The following is a 21,619-nucleotide window of genomic DNA, read 5'->3' as shown; positions in this document are numbered from 1 at the left end:
CCTACTTAACTCTGAGAGATTTGTCCCTACAGTGTTGATTTTTAACTGACTCCTACTAGTGTTAAAACATATACTTGTGTATTTACTCCCGGCTAGTGTTATTATGCAACACTTATTTTTCTACCCTACCATGTCCAGCTTACACTTAAAATAAATAAAAATAAGTGTCTGCAGGAGAAAAGCAAAACACAACAATATATCCATGTCTTAATACAAATTTATTAAAGAAATAAAGTTTTACCGAGACTCAGGTGAAAAACAAATAAAACACACCAGGATGTCAAATATTAATGTTTATAGACCTCTGAAGAATAAGTCCCGCCTCTGAGGCTCCTGGTTCCATTGGTCAAATGTCTATGGGAAATAACATGAGGTTTTTGAATGATCGTACATAACAAACTCTGTAGGTGGCAAAGAAGTAAAAGCTGCTCACGTTTTGAACTACACACTTTTTCCATCTAGATTCCACTTGGGTTTTGGATTGTCGGTGCCGTTAAAGTAGCATTTATTATAGTTTACTAGTTTAACGGCACCGACAATCCAAATCCCAAGTGGAATCTAGATGGAAATAGGATGTAGTTCAAAACGTGAGCAGCTTTTACTTCTTCGCCACCTACAGAGTTTGTTGTACGATCATTCAAAAAACCCATGTATTTCCCATATTTGATCAATGGAACCAGGAGCCTCGGAGGCGGGACTTATTCTTCAGAGGTCTATTCTGGGTACTGATTCTACCTTCAAAAAATAAAAACACTGGTCAAGGCTGCATTAGATGGCAATATGGAACAATATAAAGAGAGGAATCTGTTGATCCATACACCATCTTAACATCCAATGGTTTGAAGTAGACCAACTCTTCAACATCAACCACCTTAACTGCCTGGAATGGCTTTAAAACAATTTTAAATGCGTGGTAATGCTCATCGAAACAAACCGTTTCTACACCTGAGCCAGTTAGTGTTACTTGCTCATCCTTCACAATAACAGTCCGGATCTGACAAAATACTGGCATCTCATCAGCTACCTCAACGCACACCAATAGACCAGGTCGATATTCAGTGCCATTGCGTTTTACCCATTTCACTAGTCTGTCCTAACATTAGTAGATAGTGCAGTGTTAAGTTTTGCAGCAATTTCAGGGCCTTCCTTCAATTTGTTTAGCTGCAACATTTTTCCTGGACCAATAGTCAATCTACACTGGTTGATAGATTCCAAATTCAAGGCCATGTATCTTTGATGCTTTTTGGCCAACGTCTTAGTGATATTTTTGAAACTCTTAAGCTGGGTCTTGAAAAAGTTATGTTTTGCCTCGTAACGCATACACCAAGTGTGCAAAATTGGTCCAATTTCCCTTATACATCGAGGATAGTGCGTCATGAAATGATGTTTAGGTAGGAGGTTTTTAGAAGGAAATACATGCTTAAAAAGCCGATGATGCTCAACATTAATGTGTTTCACGAAGATGGTCATACCATATGTAACAACAGGAGAAAATGCAATATCCATAATCTGCAGAAGCAACATTAAAAGATGCCAGCACTCATCATCTCTCTGCACTAGATCGCCAAATATCAATGGCATGTTACGCAACAAACACCAGGACTGTATGGCATTAAGACCCAAATCGTTGCTTCCATCAAATAACTTCACTGCAGGGGGACGATTTCTCCTTTCAGAGTAGCCATAGTTAAAAGACTCTATTCTACGTGCCATCTCTCTTGCAGTTATAAAGTTCACCTGAACATACTCCAATACAAGTTTAAGCTCGTACTGTCCTACTCCTTCTAAAACGTCATGCATGATATCTACAGAATAATTTTCGACTGTGTGGAAATATTGCAGAGAGTTCAATAAACATGAACGCTTGACACCATAAACATGAGGTAGCTGTGGATTTGTTTGTGCAGTATAGCAATGTTCTTCATGCATGTCTTTTGTTTGGAATATCACACTTTCTTCATCTTCGCAAAACACAGTTTGAAAATGACTTTTTTCTAAGACACAAAAGCGACAGCAATTCCTTGCACTGAATGATTCTACTAACCCAAACAAGCCATGAATACCAAGATTATCCCCGGTGACTTGCACAATGCTGCCATGTACAGGACTTTTTAAAGTGGGAACTTTAATCCCATCAGTTTCAAGCACTTTTAGGTCACTGACGATGGGCTGAAGTATGGTGTCAAACCCGTATGTTTTAATGTCCTGGGCATGAAAAAGTGCACACAAATGTATGTTCACCAAAGAAGAATTTACCTTTGGGGGAAAATTTCTCAGTGTAAAATATATAGCCCCCAATTTATGTATACCTTTTTTAGATCCCAATGGGTTAGCGGTCTCAAAGTCATCATAAAATAATTGAATTTGCAATGCACAACTTTCATTTGAAAAAAGAGGATGTCTCTTCATATACAACCCATCTTTTACATCAAAATATACATTATCCTTGGGAGTATGGCTAGATGTCAACATATCCCTGAGGTTTGGATTTTCCAGAATAGACTGCAATGTTTGCAGAATTGGAACATAGGCAAATTTGTCTGTTACAACGACTTGATCATATGTTCCAGTAGATTGGTTTCTTCTATTTTCAAATCTGACACCAAGTACTTTTTCAACAGGTTGAACAGTTTTCCATTTTTTCTCAAAAAATACGTTTTGTTTTGATTCTGTATTCAGTGAGGTAAAAGGATTTTCAAGTTTTTCAAACAGTTGGTCTACTTTTTCTTTAGAACCAGTATCCTGAGAAGCTAAGCATTTCAAAGCTGCATCTTTGGCTTGACTCTGCACTTCGAGTACTACCTCTTCCATATTTGACCAGTTCTGGTGTAGGCCACTAGACTGGCCTACACCAGAAACCTGAAGATGTGCAATAGCAGAGGCACACATATCATGAATACTCACGTTGGATACTGGCACGACTTGAGAGCCACTAGCTGATACTTCAAAATGTTGTGACGGAGCATTAATTGCAACATCATCACTGTAAATAATATCATCCATTTCAACTTCAGGCTCAATTTCCTTAGCATGTTTTGAGTTTAAGTGTTTTCTGAAACCAGAAAAGGTTCCAAAAACATGACAACATCTTACTTGAGCGCATTTTAAGCGCAGTGACTTTCCTGAACATAAACCATGAATCAATCTTATATGCCTGATCAGCATGATGACACTCACAAAATGTGTCCGGCAAACAAAACAAATCATCCCCATTCTGAGTTAATTTATACACAAACTACTGTAGCAGTCTAGCGCGAATCTCTGCGACACGAGGGCTCTCCCGGACTTTGCCTACGTCTATGTTAAACACAGTGGTCTGTACAAAGGTGTACATGTTTTGGAGCATCTGATTGTACATGATACCAAACACAAAGTGTGTCTTAAAGAGTTCGTCGAAAGCTCCAAGAGAACTGGTTGACCTGCATGGTATGGCCTGCTTGTCAATCACGATGAAGAACTCATGGATGGTGGCCCTATTCATCCCACTGGCAAGAAGATAGGGCTGAGTGGAGCTGGTGATGGCATCAACGTGTTCCTGGACGCTCGTTCCACTCTGATAAAAGATGGGAGTAAAGTTAAACATAGATCAGAATAAAATGCTTTAATCTGGTTCAAGACCGTAATTATTATTAAAGGTATACAATTACGTTTTAAATACATCTCATATATTTTGAGAGTTTGAAATGTTAAGTTTTAAGTGGCATAATAGATGATTTATAGGTTGTTTATCTATGTCCATCAATTTAACATCACAGATGTTGGAAAAACACAAGGGCTGCACAGCTCTGATGACTAGTCCGACAGAAGCTTTTGATTGAGACATTTTAAGTATAATTATACCAGATGTGCCATATTTTTATTTTCAAGGCCTTGAAAACTTCATTAATTGTCATTACTTAAAAAATGACAATTTAAAAAAAAATAAAACAAAAACATCTCTTGACATTCCGATAACCAACAATACACACCTTCATGAACACAACCAGATGTTTTTCAGCCTGGGTTGCTGACACCTTGCCAGGTCTTTTTCGGCCTTGGGCTGATGGAGGAATCAGGTGGGAGGAGGATAATTGAGGAAAGATCACTGTCCCATCCTATACACAGATACAAAAGAAAGAAAACCAAAACACATTTTAAAGCTACAGCTGAACCAAGAATAAAAAGGGGAATCATAACAGGAAAAAGTCTTAACAACCTACCAGAGCCAAGAGAGGCCTCATCCCCTTCCCTTTCATTTGAGGTAGCTTCTGCACAATAAATCAGTTCCTCAAGTTCACTTGTTGTAGGGAGAGCCTTGCTCTGCTGGATGATCTTTTGTTTGAATGTATTAGGCCACCTATGTGGACAAATACTTATTTAAACTAATTTTCAATTCAAAAACTGGATTTCCTTTTCATATGTAATGATCATTTATAAAAAAATAATAATAATATAGAGTTTGAACCAACCTTTCCAAAAACTTTGCAGCCACATCTTCTCCAAACTGCAAGATGAAGTCTTGCTCAACCTGCATTAGATAAATTACATAGCAAGAGTTAAGAAACATAAAAGTGACAGTTCAGGTTATTTGTAGTGTTGTATGCTTAAACACTCATTTACCAGGCCTTTGACGTCTCGGAACCGTGGAAATTCAGTCAGGACGTCTGAGGATTTCTCTTCATCGAGGACGATCTGACGACGATATTCAAATGTAATCTTCATATTTTGCTTGATAGTGGCCTCATCAGAAGAATACTTCATGAATGACATGGCCTCCTTGGATTGCTCTTCAGTCAGGGTCATCTCAGGACTTCTTAATGCATCTCTCTTAGCTTTCGGCCCTCCACCAGTCTGACGAGGAGAAGTTCTGGTCGCTGATGTAGCATTGCTCCTCTGGATTGTTTTGAGCCTCCATGCTAAATAACCAGTGCCACTTTCACCATCATAGAAATGTTCCTTTAAATTAAGACAAACAATACTTACTAAGTAGAAACATTTTCTGGACTGTCCCGTTTTATTTTGGCCATTTTAACATCTTTATTAATAAATTAATGAATAATCTTTATTAATTACCAAACTAAGAACATAAAGGTGCAATGCGTTTTAATAAAACGCATCCAATAGACGGAATGTCCGATGGTGACGCCACTGAGGCTATAGCTGACGATGCTCTTAGCGTCCTACGAGTACCTACGAGCACCCCTGGAGTACTCGTTAGCTACGAGCGTTTTCAAGACGTTCGTTCCCAACGATGCTTTCGGGAAACGCGGTGAAAACTCTACGATGCCCTTTCGACGCACTTCACGATCCACTTAGGCTAACGACGCTTTCGGGAAACGGGGCCCAGGTTCATTGGCGGTCTGATCTTGGTCCCGGGGCGGTCTGGCCAGGGAAGGGGCTCCGGCCTGAAGGGCGGGCCAAAGGCTTCTCATCAAGCCGGGAGGTGGATGCTGGTTGAACCCTCAGCTTTTTGAGGCCCTTCACCCGGAACCTCAGGTTCCCCATGACCTGGGCCAGGGCCTTTGTGGGGGGGCTGTCTGGTAAACACACACACAAGCAGGTAAACACACACACACAAGCAGGTAAACACACACACAAGCAGGTAAACACAATGCAGCCAGCTCACCGGGCACATTGGGGAGCTGGTTTGGGTCCTGGGCGGTCTGGCCTGGGTCCATTGTTCCTGTTTCCACCCTCAGCTTCCTGACTCCCTTCACCCGGCCCTTCAGGTTCCCTACGACCTGGGCCAGGTCCTTCCTGGAGGGCAGGTCTGCGGTCGGAGGCAGCCAGGCCACGAAAGGGCCTGAGCCTTCTCCCTGGTGTTGGGGTTCTGTCAGAAATGAACGACAAAACTGTGTTTAGAGATGACCATAGTGGCTGCTGTGTGTTTGTTGCTGCTATGGGTTCTGTTTAAGTGGCGGTGAGTGTGAGATTCGCTCAGTCAATGTTTTGTGATTATTCTGACGTATAACACACACACACACACACACACACGGGTAAAAAACAACAATGCAGGGAGCTCACCAGGTTCATCGGGGGTCTGGCCTTGGTCCGGGGCAGTCTGGACTTGGTCCGGGGCGGTCTGGCCGTGGTCCGGGGCGGTCTGGCCTTGGTCCGGGGCGGTCTGGCCTTGGTCCGGGGCGGTCTGGCCTTGGTCCGGGTCATTCGCCTCCTCATTTGTCTCCAACCATCTGATCACCACCTAGGACACAAACACACGGCATCAGGTACTCTTTGGGTCAAACACGAACCGACACTGAAGACCCACGACAGGAAACACAAAGACGCCTCAGTCGCTCCGTGTCCGTGTTGGTGTCCTCTCCTTCCTCACCTGTCTCAGACGTTCTTTCTTTTGCGACGAGGTGGAGACCAAATGGGGCGGGGGGGGGGCCGAAGAGGGGGAGGAGGAGTCCGGATCGGGGGTGGCCTCTTCCTCCTGTCGGAGGAGATCGTCACCGTTAATGTTTCCTCGCCCCTCTCTTCTCCATAGTTCCCTCGCTCTTTGCTAACTTGGCTCACTGGCCGCTGTGCTCGCTCTCTGATCACCCAGGGGCCGATATTTCAAAACTTGTAATCCAGATCAGAATGATCCGGATAACCAAATCCCCCTGTCCTCAGCCACGGATCAACCTGATCCCGGTATTTCAAAACTTTGCTGGATTGGATCAGAGTGATCCTGATACCGGCAGATGGGATGTCCAAATCCGTCCCGCCCCCTGGATCACAGACTGGAAACAGGAAATGGAGCCAACATTTTACAGAAAAAGGAGAAGCTAGCTCAACTATTGTCTCTGAATTAAAGTATAAACTTAGCCAGTGTTGATGCGTCCTCAGACTAGATGAAAGGCAATCATTATATTGAGTTAACCAATTATGTAAATCAGCACAAAGTTGAAAGAAGAGCTCGGCGATCTCTAATTAAGCAGAGTTCGCGCTAATGCGAGCTAACGCTGCTCCATTGACTCCTGTGTTAAGGAGCTAACAAGCTAGTAAATAGGCTAGCGTCTGTATGTCGCGGTCCACAGTCCATTTGAATGCATTCACTCGCAAGGCATTGTGTGTAGATTTTAAAATGTGTTGTACATATCTTTTTAGGAAACAGTTGTTAACAAAGGGGACAGCCCTAAAACCTTAATATTAGATTTTCTTTACAGATGTCTGTGGGAAGAGACTTGCACAGACTTGCTCCAAATGGCATTACTTTTTGAGCTTTGGCTATGAAAATTAAGTGTGTGTGCTGAATGCATGTGAATAAAAACATTTGACAGAGTTTCAGTGGAGGCCTTTATCAGTGGGTAACTTAACAAAAAAACTTACTTAAATAAGGCATTCATATTCAAACTTAAACAAATCGAAGTTTTGTTAAACAAAAGCACCAGACCTTATCAATGAGGATCAAGAGAAATACAAATTAACCATGGCATTTCGAACTGCTCTTCCTGCTGGTTCATCGGCTTGATGTGGTGGTGGTGGTGGCTGCAGCTGTGGTACTTCTGCCTCAAGTGGTGGTCTGTCCAGGATGTCTTCATTCAGAGGAACTCTTCTCAATTGGGCAATGTTATGAAGAACAATGCAGGCAGATATTATATTGCAGGCCTGCTTCGGCTCCACACGAAGATAGTTCAGGCAGGCAAATCTGCGTTTTAAAACACCATTGATACGCTCAATTGTTCCCCTTGTTGCGCTGTGTGCATTGTTATACCTCTGCTGTGGGTCACATGTGACAGTAGCAAAGGGGGTCATAAGCCACCGTAGAAGTGGGTAGCCACTGTCACCCAGGAGGATACCATCCGGCGCAGTTTGTTGCAGTCTTCTGTAGAGATGACTTTCTCTTAGAATCCGTGCATCATGTACAGAACCAGGCCATCTCACAACACAGTTGGTTATTTTAAGGTCAGCATTCCCTATGAGCTGCACGTTGATACTATGCCGTCCCTTTCTGTTGACAAATTCCCATTCTCTTTCATGGGGTGCCTGAATGTGTATGTGGGTGCAGTCAATGGCACCAATAGTGTTAGGCATCCTGGCAATTGAGAAGAATTTTCTCTTGGTTTGTGTTATTTCTTCCTCAGTATCTGGAAATCTCACATACTGGTGAATTAGACCAGCCAGGGCTGCTGCCACTGAATGCATGACGTGTCCCACTGTAGACTTTGTCACAGCCAGGCCATCTGCAATGACTTCATAGAAGGATCCGCAGGCAAAGAAACGTAGGGCAATAAGCACCTGCTCCTCCACAGTTAAGGCATGACTCCTTCTTGTAGGACGTTGAAGATGTGGGCGAAGAATTTCACATATATACAAAATATCTTCTCTTCGAAATCTAAACCGTGCATAAAGCTCATCATTTGAGTACTGCTCAATGAAATTACCTCGTTGGACATACTGACGAGGCTTGTATCGTCTCTGACGGTGCCGCAGGACATGTACTATGGATGTCATGTTGCAGAAGCAAAGGTCATTGACCTAACGAGCCCAGTTTTAAAGTCTGTGACCTGTTCTTTCTCACCTGCTTTCAATTTAGCTTTATGGTATTTAAGGCCTTCCTTAGTGATAGGGCTTTCTCAGACAACATGGAGACGAATAAAGGAAGTAATTTCACAACAGCAGAGACAACGGCCCTTTTGGATGGTGTTCGTGCCAATTACCAGGCCCTTTTTGGAGGTTTTAGTGGTCCTGGACAGAGTTCTCTGTCCTCAAAAGTAAAAAATAAAATATGGGCCGACATAACAAGGCAAATTAATGCCACTGGTAGTGGCCAACGGCGGAGTGTTGAGCAGGTTCGGCTTAGGTGGAAAAACTTAAAGCAAAAGGCTACGAAGGACCATTCTGAGGCGAAAAACCCCCAAACAGGGAACAAGTCCATAAAACGTGGGGAGTTCACTGATACGGTTTTGGACATCATAGGAGGTGAGAGTTCCCAAGCCCTGTTTGGAATACTGCCAGCTGGTACAGGGGAGTCAATCGACCCCACGGAGCCTCTGAACCTGTCTACTGAATTGGTCACCCTCACCCCTGTGGAGCTGGCATTTGAAGAGCCCAGCACAAGCCAGAGCCCTGTCTTGGAGGAGATGTGGAATCCACCGGCACCACCACCACCATGTAAGCGCAAAAGGCAAGCTGAGAAGGGGATGGCTACAATGAACTACTGAAGGTGGAAACGGAACGGGCTCAGCAACAAATAATTCTAACAAATGAACAAATCAAACTAACACTTCTTAAACAAGAAGAAGTGAAGTTAAGAATTCAGTTGCTGGAAAAGCAGTTAAAAGACTGTAATGTATACTGCATAGTTTAACACTGTTTGTTTAGAAAATCACATTGTTTTTCCTTCATAATTCCTTGTTAATTGGAGTTTGTAATGTCACTTACACGCAGTAGTGTAAGGTTTATTCTGTGTTGCACTTCTGACGCCGATTTGGTAAAGCATTGCAGTGAACAGCGTGCATGTTTGCAGAAAAAAAAAAGGAACGTGAAAAGGAAATAAACATTGATCAAACAGCAGTGAAGCTTAGTTGTATTAAACAAAGAACTTTGGGAGCAGTTACACTTCAACTGTTCAAATCTTAACATGTAATCTCCCTCAAATCCACCTGAGGTGAGATCAGGGTGATCCTGATTTTTAGGATCAAACTGATCCAGATTTCCCACTTAAGTTTTGAAATACTCAACAGCAGCTTTTAATCCGGATCAAAGGCAGGATTGGATTGCCAAATCTGAATCTGAATCTTCAGGATCAGATTTGCTTTGAAATACCCGTTTTTAGGATCTGATCAGGATTTAATCCAATCCAGGTGGATTAATCCTGTCGGATCATTTTGAAATACCGGCCCCAGGTGCTTCTCCGTTTGCGTCGGTGTGGTGGAGCAATACTGATACCTAGTGGCTGGTAGGAAATACTTTTCAAAGATTGTGGTGGACTAGTCTTTAATGTGTGTCATGTTAAAAGTATTTAACGGCCACACATCTACAATAGCGCTTCAAAACTTACTTTCAAATTATATAACCTATCGCTGTTTAGCATTTTATATTCTACTTATTTATGAACATCCGTGGTAGTGTGTTTCTTTTTTTTTGTTTAATCTACATATCATATTTTTGGTATTTAATATTTTATAATTAACCTGTTTCTATTTTTATTTTGCTATGCTTTAAATATTATGTGTCCTGGTTTATGTTCACACCGTCCATCAGAGGTAACTCGTGATTATTTTTGTTAGTGCGTTGATGGACAGCAAAACGCGCGCAGGCGCAGAAGCAAACCTGGCAAAGCAATTGTGCGCATGCGTATTGCCAACACTGCGTTGTTTACACAAAGGACATGTCCAGAAGCGCATTTCACTTTTAGTCTGTTAATTAACGCACGCCTGCAGGATCTTTAAAACTTTGAACGGCCTCACAAGTAAATAAAAATTGTGCAAGAAGTATCCATACACGTTTTTTAGTAAGTGCCCCCTTCTCAGTCTACTTTCGCCAGTGCATTAAGCGACCAACATTACTGCTATTTATGTCTCGTCAAATGTAACTAGACGCTATATGATGGATGTATGGAGGATCGTTAATAACCCATCCAATAGAAAATGACTTTACTTCTGCTAAGGTTCTGCAACTACTCTTCCTAATTATGTGCCCGTCATATGATAATATTCTTTGGACAGAAAATAGACTCCTAAACGAACTATCTTGGTCAATAATAGAGTGCGACGACCTCTTAATGTGTAAAGTCAAAGTGTCAAAGTGTGTTTATTGTTGCATGTACCAAATTGCTTCAGCACAGCAAAATTCTTACGACTTGGCAAGCATCCTTCATCTACGCAGTAGACGTCATACATATAACAAAAAATAACATAAAACTCTATAACACTATGACAATAAACCATATAAAATGTAACATTAACATACAACAATTAGAGTACAGTAGAAGGGCTAGCAGCAGTGTACAACATTGTTGCTCGAGCAGCGTGCATTGATAAACTTTAATGAGTTAAAAAATCTACACAACCAGATGGCAAAGGCACCTTAAGGGGACCTTAATGATGAAATGATTTAAAGGTCCCATATTATACCACAAGGTGTGATTAGCCATTACAAGAAGTTTCGAAGTTCCACCTCTCGTGGCATCACAAGTGGGCGTGTCCACCTAGATGTGTCCTGGATAGATCAGTCTACCAGCCTACCCAGTGGACTGTAGCAAACGTTGCTCATCTATCCATCATACATCTAGGTGGACAGGACAAGTACATTTGTGACGTCAACAGATGTAGTAGGTCCGATTTGAGAGTTGTTAAGGAGAATGAGGAAGAAAATTCTACCAAATGACACTTCTATACAGCTCTTAAACCTTAACAGCGGCAACTTTTACCCAAATGCCCGACAGGAGTTGCCCCACGACTAATGGACGCACCGCAGGCGAGCGTCCAGCCAGCAGGCGGCGCCAGTGAGCCGGAGCTCGCAGGGAGGGAGGGAGCCATGCCGTGGTCGCTGCAGGAGGGAGCCATGCTGTGGTCCCTGGAGGAGGCGCTGGAGAGGCAGACGCTGCAGATCGGGGTTTCGGCCTGCGGGGCCACGGCGGTTCTGGACGTGGTGCGGGTGCTGGGGGCCGAGGAGGGCGTAGCCAAAGAGGAAGACGCCAACAGCTGCGTCCGGACGCGCCTGCGACGGAACGAGGCGCCGCTGCCGGATTACTTGCTGTCGCGGAGCGAGGCGGGTACGATTTTAAATCTGTTCGGATCTGAACTATCAATTCTCCTGGATTGGATTGGATCGGATCTGGCCACGTGGTGATGATCAGAAACCTTTACAGACACTGTAGAACTGCTGATCGAGTTTATGTTCGGCATTCACGCACGTACGCACGCAAACACTGCCTTTAGCCACCTGATTGGTTGGAAGAAATACGTAGCGAAAGAAAGCAAAAACACCCACATCCACCCAGATTTTAAGCTGATTTGGGAAATTAATCAAAACTGTGACTTGTGAGAGGGCTCGTGAATTCTAAGTCTAAGGAATTCTTTGAAACAACTTCCTTGTTAATCAGGCAAAACCCAACATAGGACAGACATTCCCGACATGGCTAGGGCATTGATGACTCTGTTGGTTAGCTAGCTAGCGGTTGTCCGTCCTACTTCCTGACTCCTTGAAATCAACCAGATCCGGAAATTCGGATCAGGATGTCCGAAAATTAGGACAGGATGTCCGATCACAGATAAAAATCGGATAAATCCATAAATCGAGAAATTATCACTTGACGACAGTCGACTAATCTACCAATGTTGTTCTATTCTCTTGCATTTAACTCCATATAAGTTGTATTATTGTCTAGTGTGTCAATTTTTGTGCTGTTAATTGGATTTAGTTTATTTGTATGTAGATAATTGAATTGTACAGCATTGTGGTCAACTGTTCACTTCCTGCTCTCGCAGGCGCCACCCACGCCCAGCTCATCAGGGGTGCGTCGGAGCTCAGTGGCGGCCGGGTGGTGGGCCGCTTCTTCCACCATCACCCCCGCCGGAGCGTCAGGCTGGGCCCCTGGCTGGCCGGCTGGATCCGTAAGGGAGCCGTTCCCGTGGCAACCATGAACATGCAGGTGGCTGTGCCCGCAGGCGAGGAGGTGCCGGACGCCTGGCACCACCAGCTGATATTCGGCGTGGCGCCGGGTGGAGCAGTCTTCATGGCCAACCCCCTCGACGTGGGTGGGTGGAGCGCTTATGTCCTTTGAGCTCTGCCTCCTCTCTGTCTCCTCTCTCTCTCCACTCTCTCTCCTCTCTCTCTGTCTCTCCTCTCACTGTATTCTGTCTCTCCCCTCTGTCTCCCCTCTCTCTGTCTTATGTCTCTCCCCTCTGTCTCTCCTCTATCTGCCTCATCTCTCTCGGTCTCTCCTCTCACTGTCTTCTGTCTCTCCTCTGTCTCTCCTCTCTCTGTCTTCTGTCTCTCCTCTCTGTCCCTACTGTCTCTGTCTCCTCTCTGTCTCTTTGTCTCTCTTCTCTCTGTCTCCCCTCTCTATCTCTCTTCTCTCTGTCTCGACTCTCTTCTCTCTGTCCCTCCTCTCTCTATCTCTCCTCTCTTTCTCTCTTTGTCCCTCCTCTCTCTTTCTCTCCTCTCTGACTCTCCTCTTTCTGTATTTCCTCTCTCTCTGTCTCCTCTCTCTGTCTCACCTTTTGGTCTCTCCTCTCCATCCCTCCTCTGTCTCTCTCCTCTGTCTCTTTTTCACTCCTCCCTCTGTTCCTCCTCTCTCTCTCTTGCTCGCTCGCTCGCTCAGTATCTCCTCCCTCCTCTGGCTCCATCCTCTCTCTGTCTCTCCTGTGTCTGTCTCGCCTCTCTGTCATTTGAGAGGTCACAGGTGTTCTTATTGTGTGTTTGTGTGTGTTTCCGGATAGTGAGTGAAAGCGAGCTGCACAAACGCCTGTGCACTGAGTCAGTGTTGCTGATTCGCCGGGAGGACGTGCTGCAGAGATTGAGCCTGCCCTGCCATCAGTTCAACCTATCAGAGGGATTTGAAGACCCTCGCTGGAAGACCATGGATGTGGAAGGTGGGCTGAAACGCAGATTTGCAATTTTCAAAGATAGACCAACCAATCCTAACCGTTTATCTAATATGAGGCGGGATAAATACGATGACAGAGGAGTGCCGTAGAGGCATTTTCAACAACAACAAAGATTGCTGCCATTGATGCAGAATGGTCTGTTGATTCTGCTATCGATACAGTATTAAACATACCGGACGCTATATTTTCTCGAAAAGAATAAAAAACGACCCTACTTTTGTTGAGATGAAAGATGTTTTTCGTCGCTCAGTGCTGCATCACACGCTCCGTTGCTATGATTGGTCAAGCGCCTATCCAATCATGTCCAGAGGCATTTTGGCCGGAACCCGTTGAGAATACGCACATGAGAATACAACCCGTTGTATTCTCATGTGCTATCATTCAATTGATTTGAGAGTTTGATACCTGTGCTTTTTGAATGAGATCAGTGATGTGTGTATGCTACTAAAGCAGTTAACCCTGGGCCACCGTACCTTGACAAACTCGAAACAGGGAATTTTAGTTCTGAATGGATTAGGTGCCCTTAGAGTGGTCTGCTAAGCTCAGGAGGTAGTGGTGGTTGACTTGTAACCAGAAGGTTGCTAGTTCGATCCCAAGCTCCTCCTAGCAGTCTAGGTGTCAATGAGCAAGACACCCCACCTTTACTGAGCTGTTGAGCTGGCTGTTGCCTGGGCATCTATGTTTCAACCGGTGGTAGCCGCTTTGGATAAAAGCTTCTGCTAAATGTCCCAATTCACCTAATATCAGCCGGTCATGTTTTCCATAAATAATTTTTTAAACATGTATTACAACCTCTGTTGAAACATGTGATTGACTTTTTCCATCCTGTAAGGTCAAGTGATGCAGATGGTCCTGGAAGAAGAACAAGGAAGTCGGTCCAAGGCAACGCACATCGCAATCCCAGCGGCGTACAGTTCAGGCGTGACCATCTTTGCCTTACAGAGCTCGTCCCTGGGAAGTGAACTCTTTGCTGCTCCGGAATTACAGCTGTTTTGACAAAGGAAGGCTAAAATTGGCGCTAAAAGGGACTTAAAGGACTCGCAGAAGTCGCAATTTATGTGATAAACCCCAAAAGAAACACTGTTACCTGTTCCCCCTATTGCAGTCTGTGCTTTTACGCTTAACCATGTTTTTAAACTTTTAAAGATGGCCGCCCCGGAGACCACCTCGAGGGGGCCATTTTTTGAGGATTTCGCATGAGACCGTCTTAATTGAATAAGATGGAACTGTTATATAAAATGCTTTAATTTTTCAACCACAATGCTGATATAACTGCCATCTGCCATTTGCTTTAATGTATTCTCATTGGTGTCCTGAAAACAAAGAGTGAAACAATGTGATAGCTGGCCTGAAAGTGAAATATAAAGTGTTTGATGAGGCCTACATCAGGAAATGATGACCAATAGATTTGAAACAAGCGAACCGTGGGGAAGAAAAGATTTAATCATGGTACAAAGGTTATGATATTAATTAGCCTTTTCTGTATTTGATTGTAACACAAACAAATAAAGAACATGTCGTTTTTAGGAATAAGAGAAAATATGTAGGGTTATAGGGTGTATCTGGTAATCCACACTATAGGACTGTTTAATCTATTTTTTTAATAGAGTTTGCTATTCTCCTATTAAGTTTCAAAATATAAAATGTCTCAATGTTGAACATCGAAACAAACTCACATTTCTGAAGCAAAATACTATTGAATCTAGCACCAACCAAATAAAACAACAAGTCCCATGATGCCACTCGCGGCGCGTAGTCAGGAAGAGAAAAAAAGTGTGCAACACATTCTTGTAAGTGTTCGCAGCGCCAATTCAACTTGTCCACCACACTGAGTGGACTTGTTTGACCTTTGTCAAGCTTGAAAAAAGCCCAAATGGGAGTTTAATCTTTCAGTTTAACAGTTAGAAAGTGTGGCATCGCACGCGGCTGTCGGTAAAGTTGCCCGCGTGGTCTGCGTTATTGATACTTTGCAGCGCGAGGAGGAGCAGCAGACGTCACGCAGAGCGAGGAGGAGCAGCAGACGTCCAGTAGTATGGCGAGTGGATAGTGCCAAACCTAAGGATTCCCTGGAAAGGCGAAGGAGCAGCCTACCCTACGTCGCCGTGGGAACGTGTGAAATTTTGAATGGGATTGATTGGGACTGCAGACGAGAGACCAGCAGCGACGTCACGGCGACGGCATGGAAGATCCGCCCACCGGCGGCGGTGTCACGGCGACGTACAGAAGGAAATTCAGACAAAATGTACGTCTACTCTCGACGTGTGGATAAGTTCGTCGCCACTCAGACGCCTGCTACCCTACGTCGCCGTGGGAACGCCTGAACTTGGTATGTGCCCACAAAGCGCTTCAGTGTGATTTTATGACGTAGTTTACGATTAACTAGTGTTTTATACAACCAGCACATTTATATCACTTGGAACAGCAATGTATAATGTAGGACAGATAAACTGTTGTTTAAATGTAGGCCATTTTGATGGTGCCTGTTTTGATACGGTTATTCACTCTCAAAGTAGACCTATTATTGTTTTAGTTGAGATAATGAATTGCTCATTTGTTTGGGTAAAGCGCTTCCGTGTGATTTTATGACTTAGTTTAGGATTTACTAGTGTTTTATACAACCAGCACATTTATATCACTTGGAACAGCAATGTATAATGTTGTAGGACGGATAAAGTGTTGTTTAAATGTAGGCTATTTTGATGGTGCCTGTTTTGATACGGTTATTCACTCTCAAAGTAGACCTATTATTGTTTTAGTTGAGATAATGAATTGCTAATTTGTTTGGGTAATTTACTGTAATTAAAATGGGTAGGTCTACAGACTTGGCATTAAACACCACTGAAAGTGTTATCTTTTACTACAGTATATCTGTTAAGAGTCACATTTATACTTAATATTTATATTAATGTAATTAGATAAATGAATTTGATTTGAAGGTTTATTTTGGTTATTGGTTATTGGGTTTATTTAATCAGAGTCATACAGAAGAAATTGTGTAGATTATTCATTGATTGAGATAACAATGCTAAGAATATCTGATGTGGTGTAAAATAAAGGAGATGACAATGGCAGCCAACATAACCAGCGTTAAATCTCCTCTCTTGCCTGTTTTCATATTTCCTTGTACACACAGGAGACTATAGATCTACCAACACAACAATTTATTATCCGTACAATACCAAGAATAAACAGATTTTCACGAGTATATGATTACAATCATGAATACAATTTGAATTAAGCTCACATTCACAAACAAATATATTCTAAATGAATACTCTGAGCAAGCATGACAATACTGCAAGGCAAGCCATTACATCATGTCTTGTACTACACTAATGCTACTCAATACCTTTGCAAATACTTTGCAGGAGGGAGAAGCCCAGCACAGTGACCTGACTGCAATCGTGTGTTTGAGGCACTTTTCATCCAACTCTACGAGCAGTACTGTGGATCAAGGCGCGTATGTGGAGTCAGGCACCATTGTTTGAGCCATACCCCCACATCCGGCAAGTCATTATTATTAATATCATGGTGATGGAGAAAAGCACCACCCGGCTCCAAGTGATAAATACTGCGACAATCACAAGATGTTGAGTTTATAAACACTTTACCCAGCCAGTAATAACCTAGTATCTGTGCCATTTCCTGTGTAGCCATGTTGTCATCTGATATTATGCTTTGTTATACAAAAAAGGTAATACTTTTAGGCACTGCACAGGGAGAACTGTCGCGAGCCCATAGAGGCTCCATCTTCTGTTCTGAGGCCTGCTCCTGAGCTTCCTCTCCAGTCAACCAAACCAGCTCTTCAACCACTTGCCCACACCTCCACTTCTCCTGCCTGCCTCCCAGATTCTGGTTCCTGTGGTTCCGGTTCTAAACCTGCAGAAGCGTCTCTGATGTCCCTTACACCACCCAGCGCTACCACAAAAATGAAAGACAGGAGGCAAGGAGAAGACTGGCAAAATAGAGAGGAATTACTCTAGGGGCCAGAGTGTATAAGTGCATAATTAATTCTGAATGTTGAGCATATTCATGTGAGAAGTGTATTTTAGACAAGTACACCCCTACAGAAACTTACATAATTGTATTGTCTAGTCATTATTTTTGCCATTAATTGTTTAAGTCATTTTTTCTTGTTGTTTGATTTCATTGTGCAGTATACATTGTGCTCCACTTATTTTTACACAGGCATAGTATTGATTTGTGTAGTACCACAGGGTGGATTTGACCTTTCTGTCCTCTGAAACCTTAACACTTTGTAGTTCAGTACTGACATGAATGTTTATCAAAAAAGTGTCGTTATTAATGTGTCGTCTTTGTCCGTGTATATTTGCAGAAATGTAAGTAAAGAGAAACTCTTCAAAGCACTCTGACTTTCATTATTCAAGTGTGATACATTCACAGTGTTTCGGTGGCATATATGAACGACACGAGGGCTGAGAATATTAATGTAATTATTTTCTAGTTTCTATTATTTAAAAATGAAGAACTTGAACAGTTATTTGATGTCATTTATTTTTCACAAATACCAAACAATAATAAGACAATGCATTTATAAAACTGGAAATATAAAAAAGGCTTCTTTTTTTTTTGCAAATGCATAAATGAGCCAACCCCAAATTGGATGCATCAACCCAAACTGTCACATAAATAGTTTGCTCACTTATGGCACAAAATAGCAGAACTAGTCCGGTAAGTGAAGCTGTGCAACAAGTGACAAAGCTTGCCAGTAAAGGTCCATGCCGAAGACGTCACTGGTCATGTATGGATCAATCGTACCCCTTAAATGCTCCTCAATTGTCTGCTGCAGGTCTGAATGGACTGGTAAAACCTGAACCACAGCCACTGGGTCAGGTTCTGCAACAGGTCCTTCCCAGTCAATGCCCCAGTTTGTAGCATCAGCCTGTGGAAATATGGACCACATGTTGTAAGAATCGTAATATTGGATATGTTTGTTTTTTATGATCAGGTGTTTTACAATGAAATCAGTGTTACCAGATGAAGATCCTGTTGTGGCTCCAAAAGCAAGCCAGCCACCCATAGTTGTTGTGGGGACCTGTTTCCCTCTGTTGAAAGGGGATGCCTGTCCCACATCCTGATGAACTCCCTCAGATGCCAGTTCAGTCTTGGTAGGAAGATGTAGTGGAGACAGATGATGTGGCTATCTTCATCGGGATTCAACAATCCAACCTCTTCCAGGTACCTGAAGGTGTGGTAGTAGTTTGACACCACCATGACCCACACATCACGCCACAGCCTTTCAATCCTCTGATTGTGGACACTCTTCCCTGTGATGTGGCTACGTCTGTCTGATTTATATCAGTTGGACGGATGGGCAAGAAAGAGAAAAATACTTTTTGGGGTTTGTTTTGTCACGGTAAAGTTTCATCATTTGTTTGTCCCTGCATTATTGATTAAACAGCTTTATATAAATGTTTCAACGAAATCACAAGTATACAACCAGTATGAAATAAATTCCTACCAGGGCCCCGTTCTGGATGTTCAAGCATGAACCTGGCCACCTCAACATTTTCTCCTCCCTTGTCACTTCGTACGCGTTGTGGCAAACCATGTTCAGCGACAGCAGTCAGAAAACACTGGAGTACAGTGGAAGCCCTGTTGTTGGTATTGGCACTGAGAAACATAATCCGCCGGCTGTATCCATCAATACCTCCATGTATTACAATTTTCCACCTGTGAAGAGTTACGAAAACACTTATCTGATGTGGGAATATGGGTAATACAATGTTGGCACTACATTCTTGCAAAACCACAATAATAAATTAATAATAAATTAATTAATAAATAATATTTGTAAAATGCCTCATTAAAGGTCATACCGTATCAGTTTATGATTCCCATCAATGTGCCACAGGGAGAGAGGACCCGGAACGCTGTATGGAACCCTTGGAACCGTGTTTAACTGAAGCCCACGGAGAAAATTACCAACCGGATCAACAGCTTTCAGACCCTGACGAACCCTGTGCTGTGTGACTCTTGAGGAGGACAGATACTTGTTTACATAGCAGTTTACAAAGTGTACTTTATTATATAATTTGCAAATCAATAACAGTCAAGAGATGACCAATGCCTCTTCTATTGGTTGCAGGGGGAACTAACTCTCAATGTAGTGTAAATGAATCAAATGTATTACAACACACCTGCTGCTGCTGTAAGTAGGCTATAGCATTAATGCTATTCATTATGCTACATCCATGGCAGCAATGCATTTCACGAAACACTATTGCTTGATAAAAAAATTTTGGCCGATGACGATTATTCTGAGATAAACTAAAATCGGCCGGCATATTAATGGATCGGGCTCTACAAGGTAGTAGCCTATTGTGTTTACCTTCCAATCAATTGTCCTGTAATAGTCTCTTTTTCAATGAGGTTGCATCAATTATTTGATTTGTGAGCACATTTACATAAGCATGTCGGATGAATGTTGAATGAGTTCAACAATACGTGTCCTCACCTTATTCCCAGAGAATTCAGATGTCCAGTCACAGTCCTTATACCTGCATTTGGGCAATTTGAGATGAACTGGAATATAACTCTGCAGAGTTCTTCATCTGTAATGTTTGAATATGTCTGTCTCACAGACAGACCATATTCAGTCATCCTCCTTCGAATGGTCCGCTTGCTTACTCCAAGCTGTTTCGCAATGTCTCCAACTTTGAAGTGGCTCTCCAGGAGATAAAGCAGCTGCTCCCTTGACATGGCTTGCATACGTGCTCCATCGAGCTCATGAATGGCCATGGATAAAAGCTGACAGACCCGTTGCTCATCGGGCAAATCCCCTTCGGCTGCTTCAATTGTCAGCACATGGCTAATGTTTTCGAGAAATAGGAGAAGGTGATCGGTCCCAACTTCAGTCCTCAGGATTTCATCTATAGCATCTGCGATGTGGGCCAGGCTGAAAAAATAAATCATGACATTAGCCAGCATTACTTTATTATTTTTATTCTTTCTACTGATTTGCAAGAGTTGAAAATGTCTGTGCATCCCATTCCATAGAAATGTAAAGGACGCCATGTTTCAATCCGGTGTCCTTTTAATAGGTCCATGTACCAATGCAACCGTGCGCCAATGAGCAGCTTTTCAATGGATATCTTTGGGACATTTCCCCGGTGTCCTTATAATAGGCTACGCCTATGATATGAACCCACCCTTACAATAATAGGCTAAATAGCCTATAATAGATAGATGCTAACTAGCTGCAGTAGCCTACCAAAGCCAGCAGTTGTAGCACCTCCAGTTCTAGGACACACTGAATTGAATAGGCCAACCAAGTGCAAACAAGACAGTAGATCATCCATCCATCCAGTTTTAAGATACGTCTTCCACCTACTAGGGTGACATCAGCAGCTGATGTCATATTTGCCAACCCTCCCGATTTTCCCGGGACACTCCCGATATTGCCGGGAGACTACCGTTTTCGTCCCGCGGCTAACAAACTCGGTCTGAAACTCACCCGGCCATTTTGTCGATGCCTTCCAATGCTTCCAAGTCTGTTCCAAGTAGGCTAGTCACACCGCCACGCAACGTAGGCAACAGCAAATTTAGTTGTTTATTTTAAAGGGCCTTTATTACTGCATAATAAAGGCCCGTCAAACACACTGTTTTAGAAGCATTCGCTTCATGTGCTCCGTGGAAGTAAGGGTATTCCCATTTGTGCAGTCGTTATTACGGGGTCATCCCTATGTTCCCCGCCGGGTCCTATGTTCCCCGGGTTCTATGTTAGGACCCTTTTTTAAAAAAAAATAGGTCCTATGTTCGCCGTTTTTCCCAAGAAGGGTCCTATTTTTCCCTGTAGCCATACATACCGGGGAGCATAGGACCCTTTTCGGAAAAGCAGGGAACATAGGACCCTTTTCTGGGAAAAATGGGTCCTATTTTCCCCGCAATCTATCAATCTTTAAAAATATTTAAATTTTGACGCGATATTCGCGTGATGACAGCCAATCGGCGTTCAACAGCGTGGCCACTGAGTGACATGTGTAACGTAACAGCCAATCAGCGTTCAACCGGCCAACTCAGTGCAGTAATAATATATAATAATAATAATAATAATAATACATTTAATTTAGAGG

General features: G+C 43.0%; 3 protein-coding genes and 1 long non-coding RNA gene across 4 annotated transcripts; 2 read left to right on the top strand and 2 right to left on the bottom strand.

Moving 5' to 3' along the window:
* Positions 1-5,328: 5,328 nt before the first annotated feature.
* On the bottom strand, positions 5,329-8,505 carry LOC115538903 (putative nuclease HARBI1). Its single transcript, XM_030350127.1, has 5 exons — positions 7,411-8,505; positions 6,311-6,415; positions 6,130-6,181; positions 5,606-5,809; positions 5,329-5,516 (listed from the first exon to the last, which is right to left on the bottom strand). Exons 1-5 carry the CDS (start codon positions 8,419-8,421, stop codon positions 5,329-5,331), a joined length of 1,560 nt encoding a protein of 519 aa, XP_030205987.1. The 5' UTR covers positions 8,422-8,505.
* Positions 8,506-10,266: 1,761 nt separating this feature from the next.
* On the top strand, positions 10,267-15,184 carry LOC115538906 (uncharacterized). The gene is made up of 5 exons (XM_030350130.1): positions 10,267-10,423; positions 11,357-11,686; positions 12,402-12,671; positions 13,356-13,508; positions 14,356-15,184. Exons 2-5 carry the CDS (start codon positions 11,374-11,376, stop codon positions 14,517-14,519), a joined length of 900 nt encoding a protein of 299 aa, XP_030205990.1. The 5' UTR covers positions 10,267-10,423; positions 11,357-11,373; the 3' UTR covers positions 14,520-15,184.
* A 568-nt stretch (positions 15,185-15,752) lies between these two features.
* LOC115538905 (uncharacterized) lies at positions 15,753-17,890 on the top strand. Its single transcript, XR_003975611.1, has 2 exons — positions 15,753-15,849; positions 16,892-17,890. It is a non-coding gene; the product is annotated as an uncharacterized LOC115538905 (long non-coding RNA).
* A 130-nt stretch (positions 17,891-18,020) lies between these two features.
* On the bottom strand, positions 18,021-21,386 carry LOC115538904 (uncharacterized). The gene is made up of 6 exons (XM_030350129.1): positions 21,001-21,386; positions 20,002-20,442; positions 19,364-19,519; positions 19,006-19,217; positions 18,519-18,832; positions 18,021-18,426 (listed from the first exon to the last, which is right to left on the bottom strand). The coding sequence occupies exons 1-6, from the start codon at positions 21,006-21,008 to the stop codon at positions 18,208-18,210; spliced, it is 1,350 nt and encodes a 449-aa protein (XP_030205989.1). The 5' UTR covers positions 21,009-21,386; the 3' UTR covers positions 18,021-18,207.
* Positions 21,387-21,619: the final 233 nt, after the last annotated feature.

Source organism: Gadus morhua, unplaced genomic scaffold (genome assembly GCF_902167405.1).
Source record: "Gadus morhua unplaced genomic scaffold, gadMor3.0, whole genome shotgun sequence".
Classification (NCBI taxonomy): domain Eukaryota; kingdom Metazoa; phylum Chordata; class Actinopteri; order Gadiformes; family Gadidae; genus Gadus; species Gadus morhua.
This window is presented reverse-complemented; position numbering and strand designations above follow the sequence as displayed.

What these genes read in the sequence shown, in the direction of transcription:
- LOC115538903 (XM_030350127.1), bottom strand. Translation starts at nt 8,421, where the DNA reads ATGACATCCATAGTACATGTCCTGCGGCACCGTCAGAGACGATACAAG. An exon ending in ATGAACCAGCAGGAAGAGCA is followed by an intron (nt 6,416 to 7,410) that starts GTTCGAAATGCC and finishes CTCCTCCGACAG; the next exon opens with GAGGAAGAGGCCACCCCCGA. An exon ending in GGCGAATGACCCGGACCAAG is followed by an intron (nt 5,810 to 6,129) that starts GCCAGACCGCCC and finishes CATTTCTGACAG; the next exon opens with AACCCCAACACCAGGGAGAA.
- LOC115538906 (XM_030350130.1), top strand. Translation starts at nt 11,374, where the DNA reads ATGGACGCACCGCAGGCGAGCGTCCAGCCAGCAGGCGGCGCCAGTGAG. An exon ending in GGCCAACCCCCTCGACGTGG is followed by an intron (nt 12,672 to 13,355) that starts GTGGGTGGAGCG and finishes GTTTCCGGATAG; the next exon opens with TGAGTGAAAGCGAGCTGCAC. An exon ending in GAAGACCATGGATGTGGAAG is followed by an intron (nt 13,509 to 14,355) that starts GTGGGCTGAAAC and finishes CCATCCTGTAAG; the next exon opens with GTCAAGTGATGCAGATGGTC.
- LOC115538904 (XM_030350129.1), bottom strand. An exon ending in CTGAATTCTCTGGGAATAAG is followed by an intron (nt 19,520 to 20,001) that starts GTGAGGACACGT and finishes GTCCTCCTCAAG; the next exon opens with AGTCACACAGCACAGGGTTC. An exon ending in ACATCCAGAACGGGGCCCTG is followed by an intron (nt 18,833 to 19,005) that starts GTAGGAATTTAT and finishes GATATAAATCAG; the next exon opens with ACAGACGTAGCCACATCACA.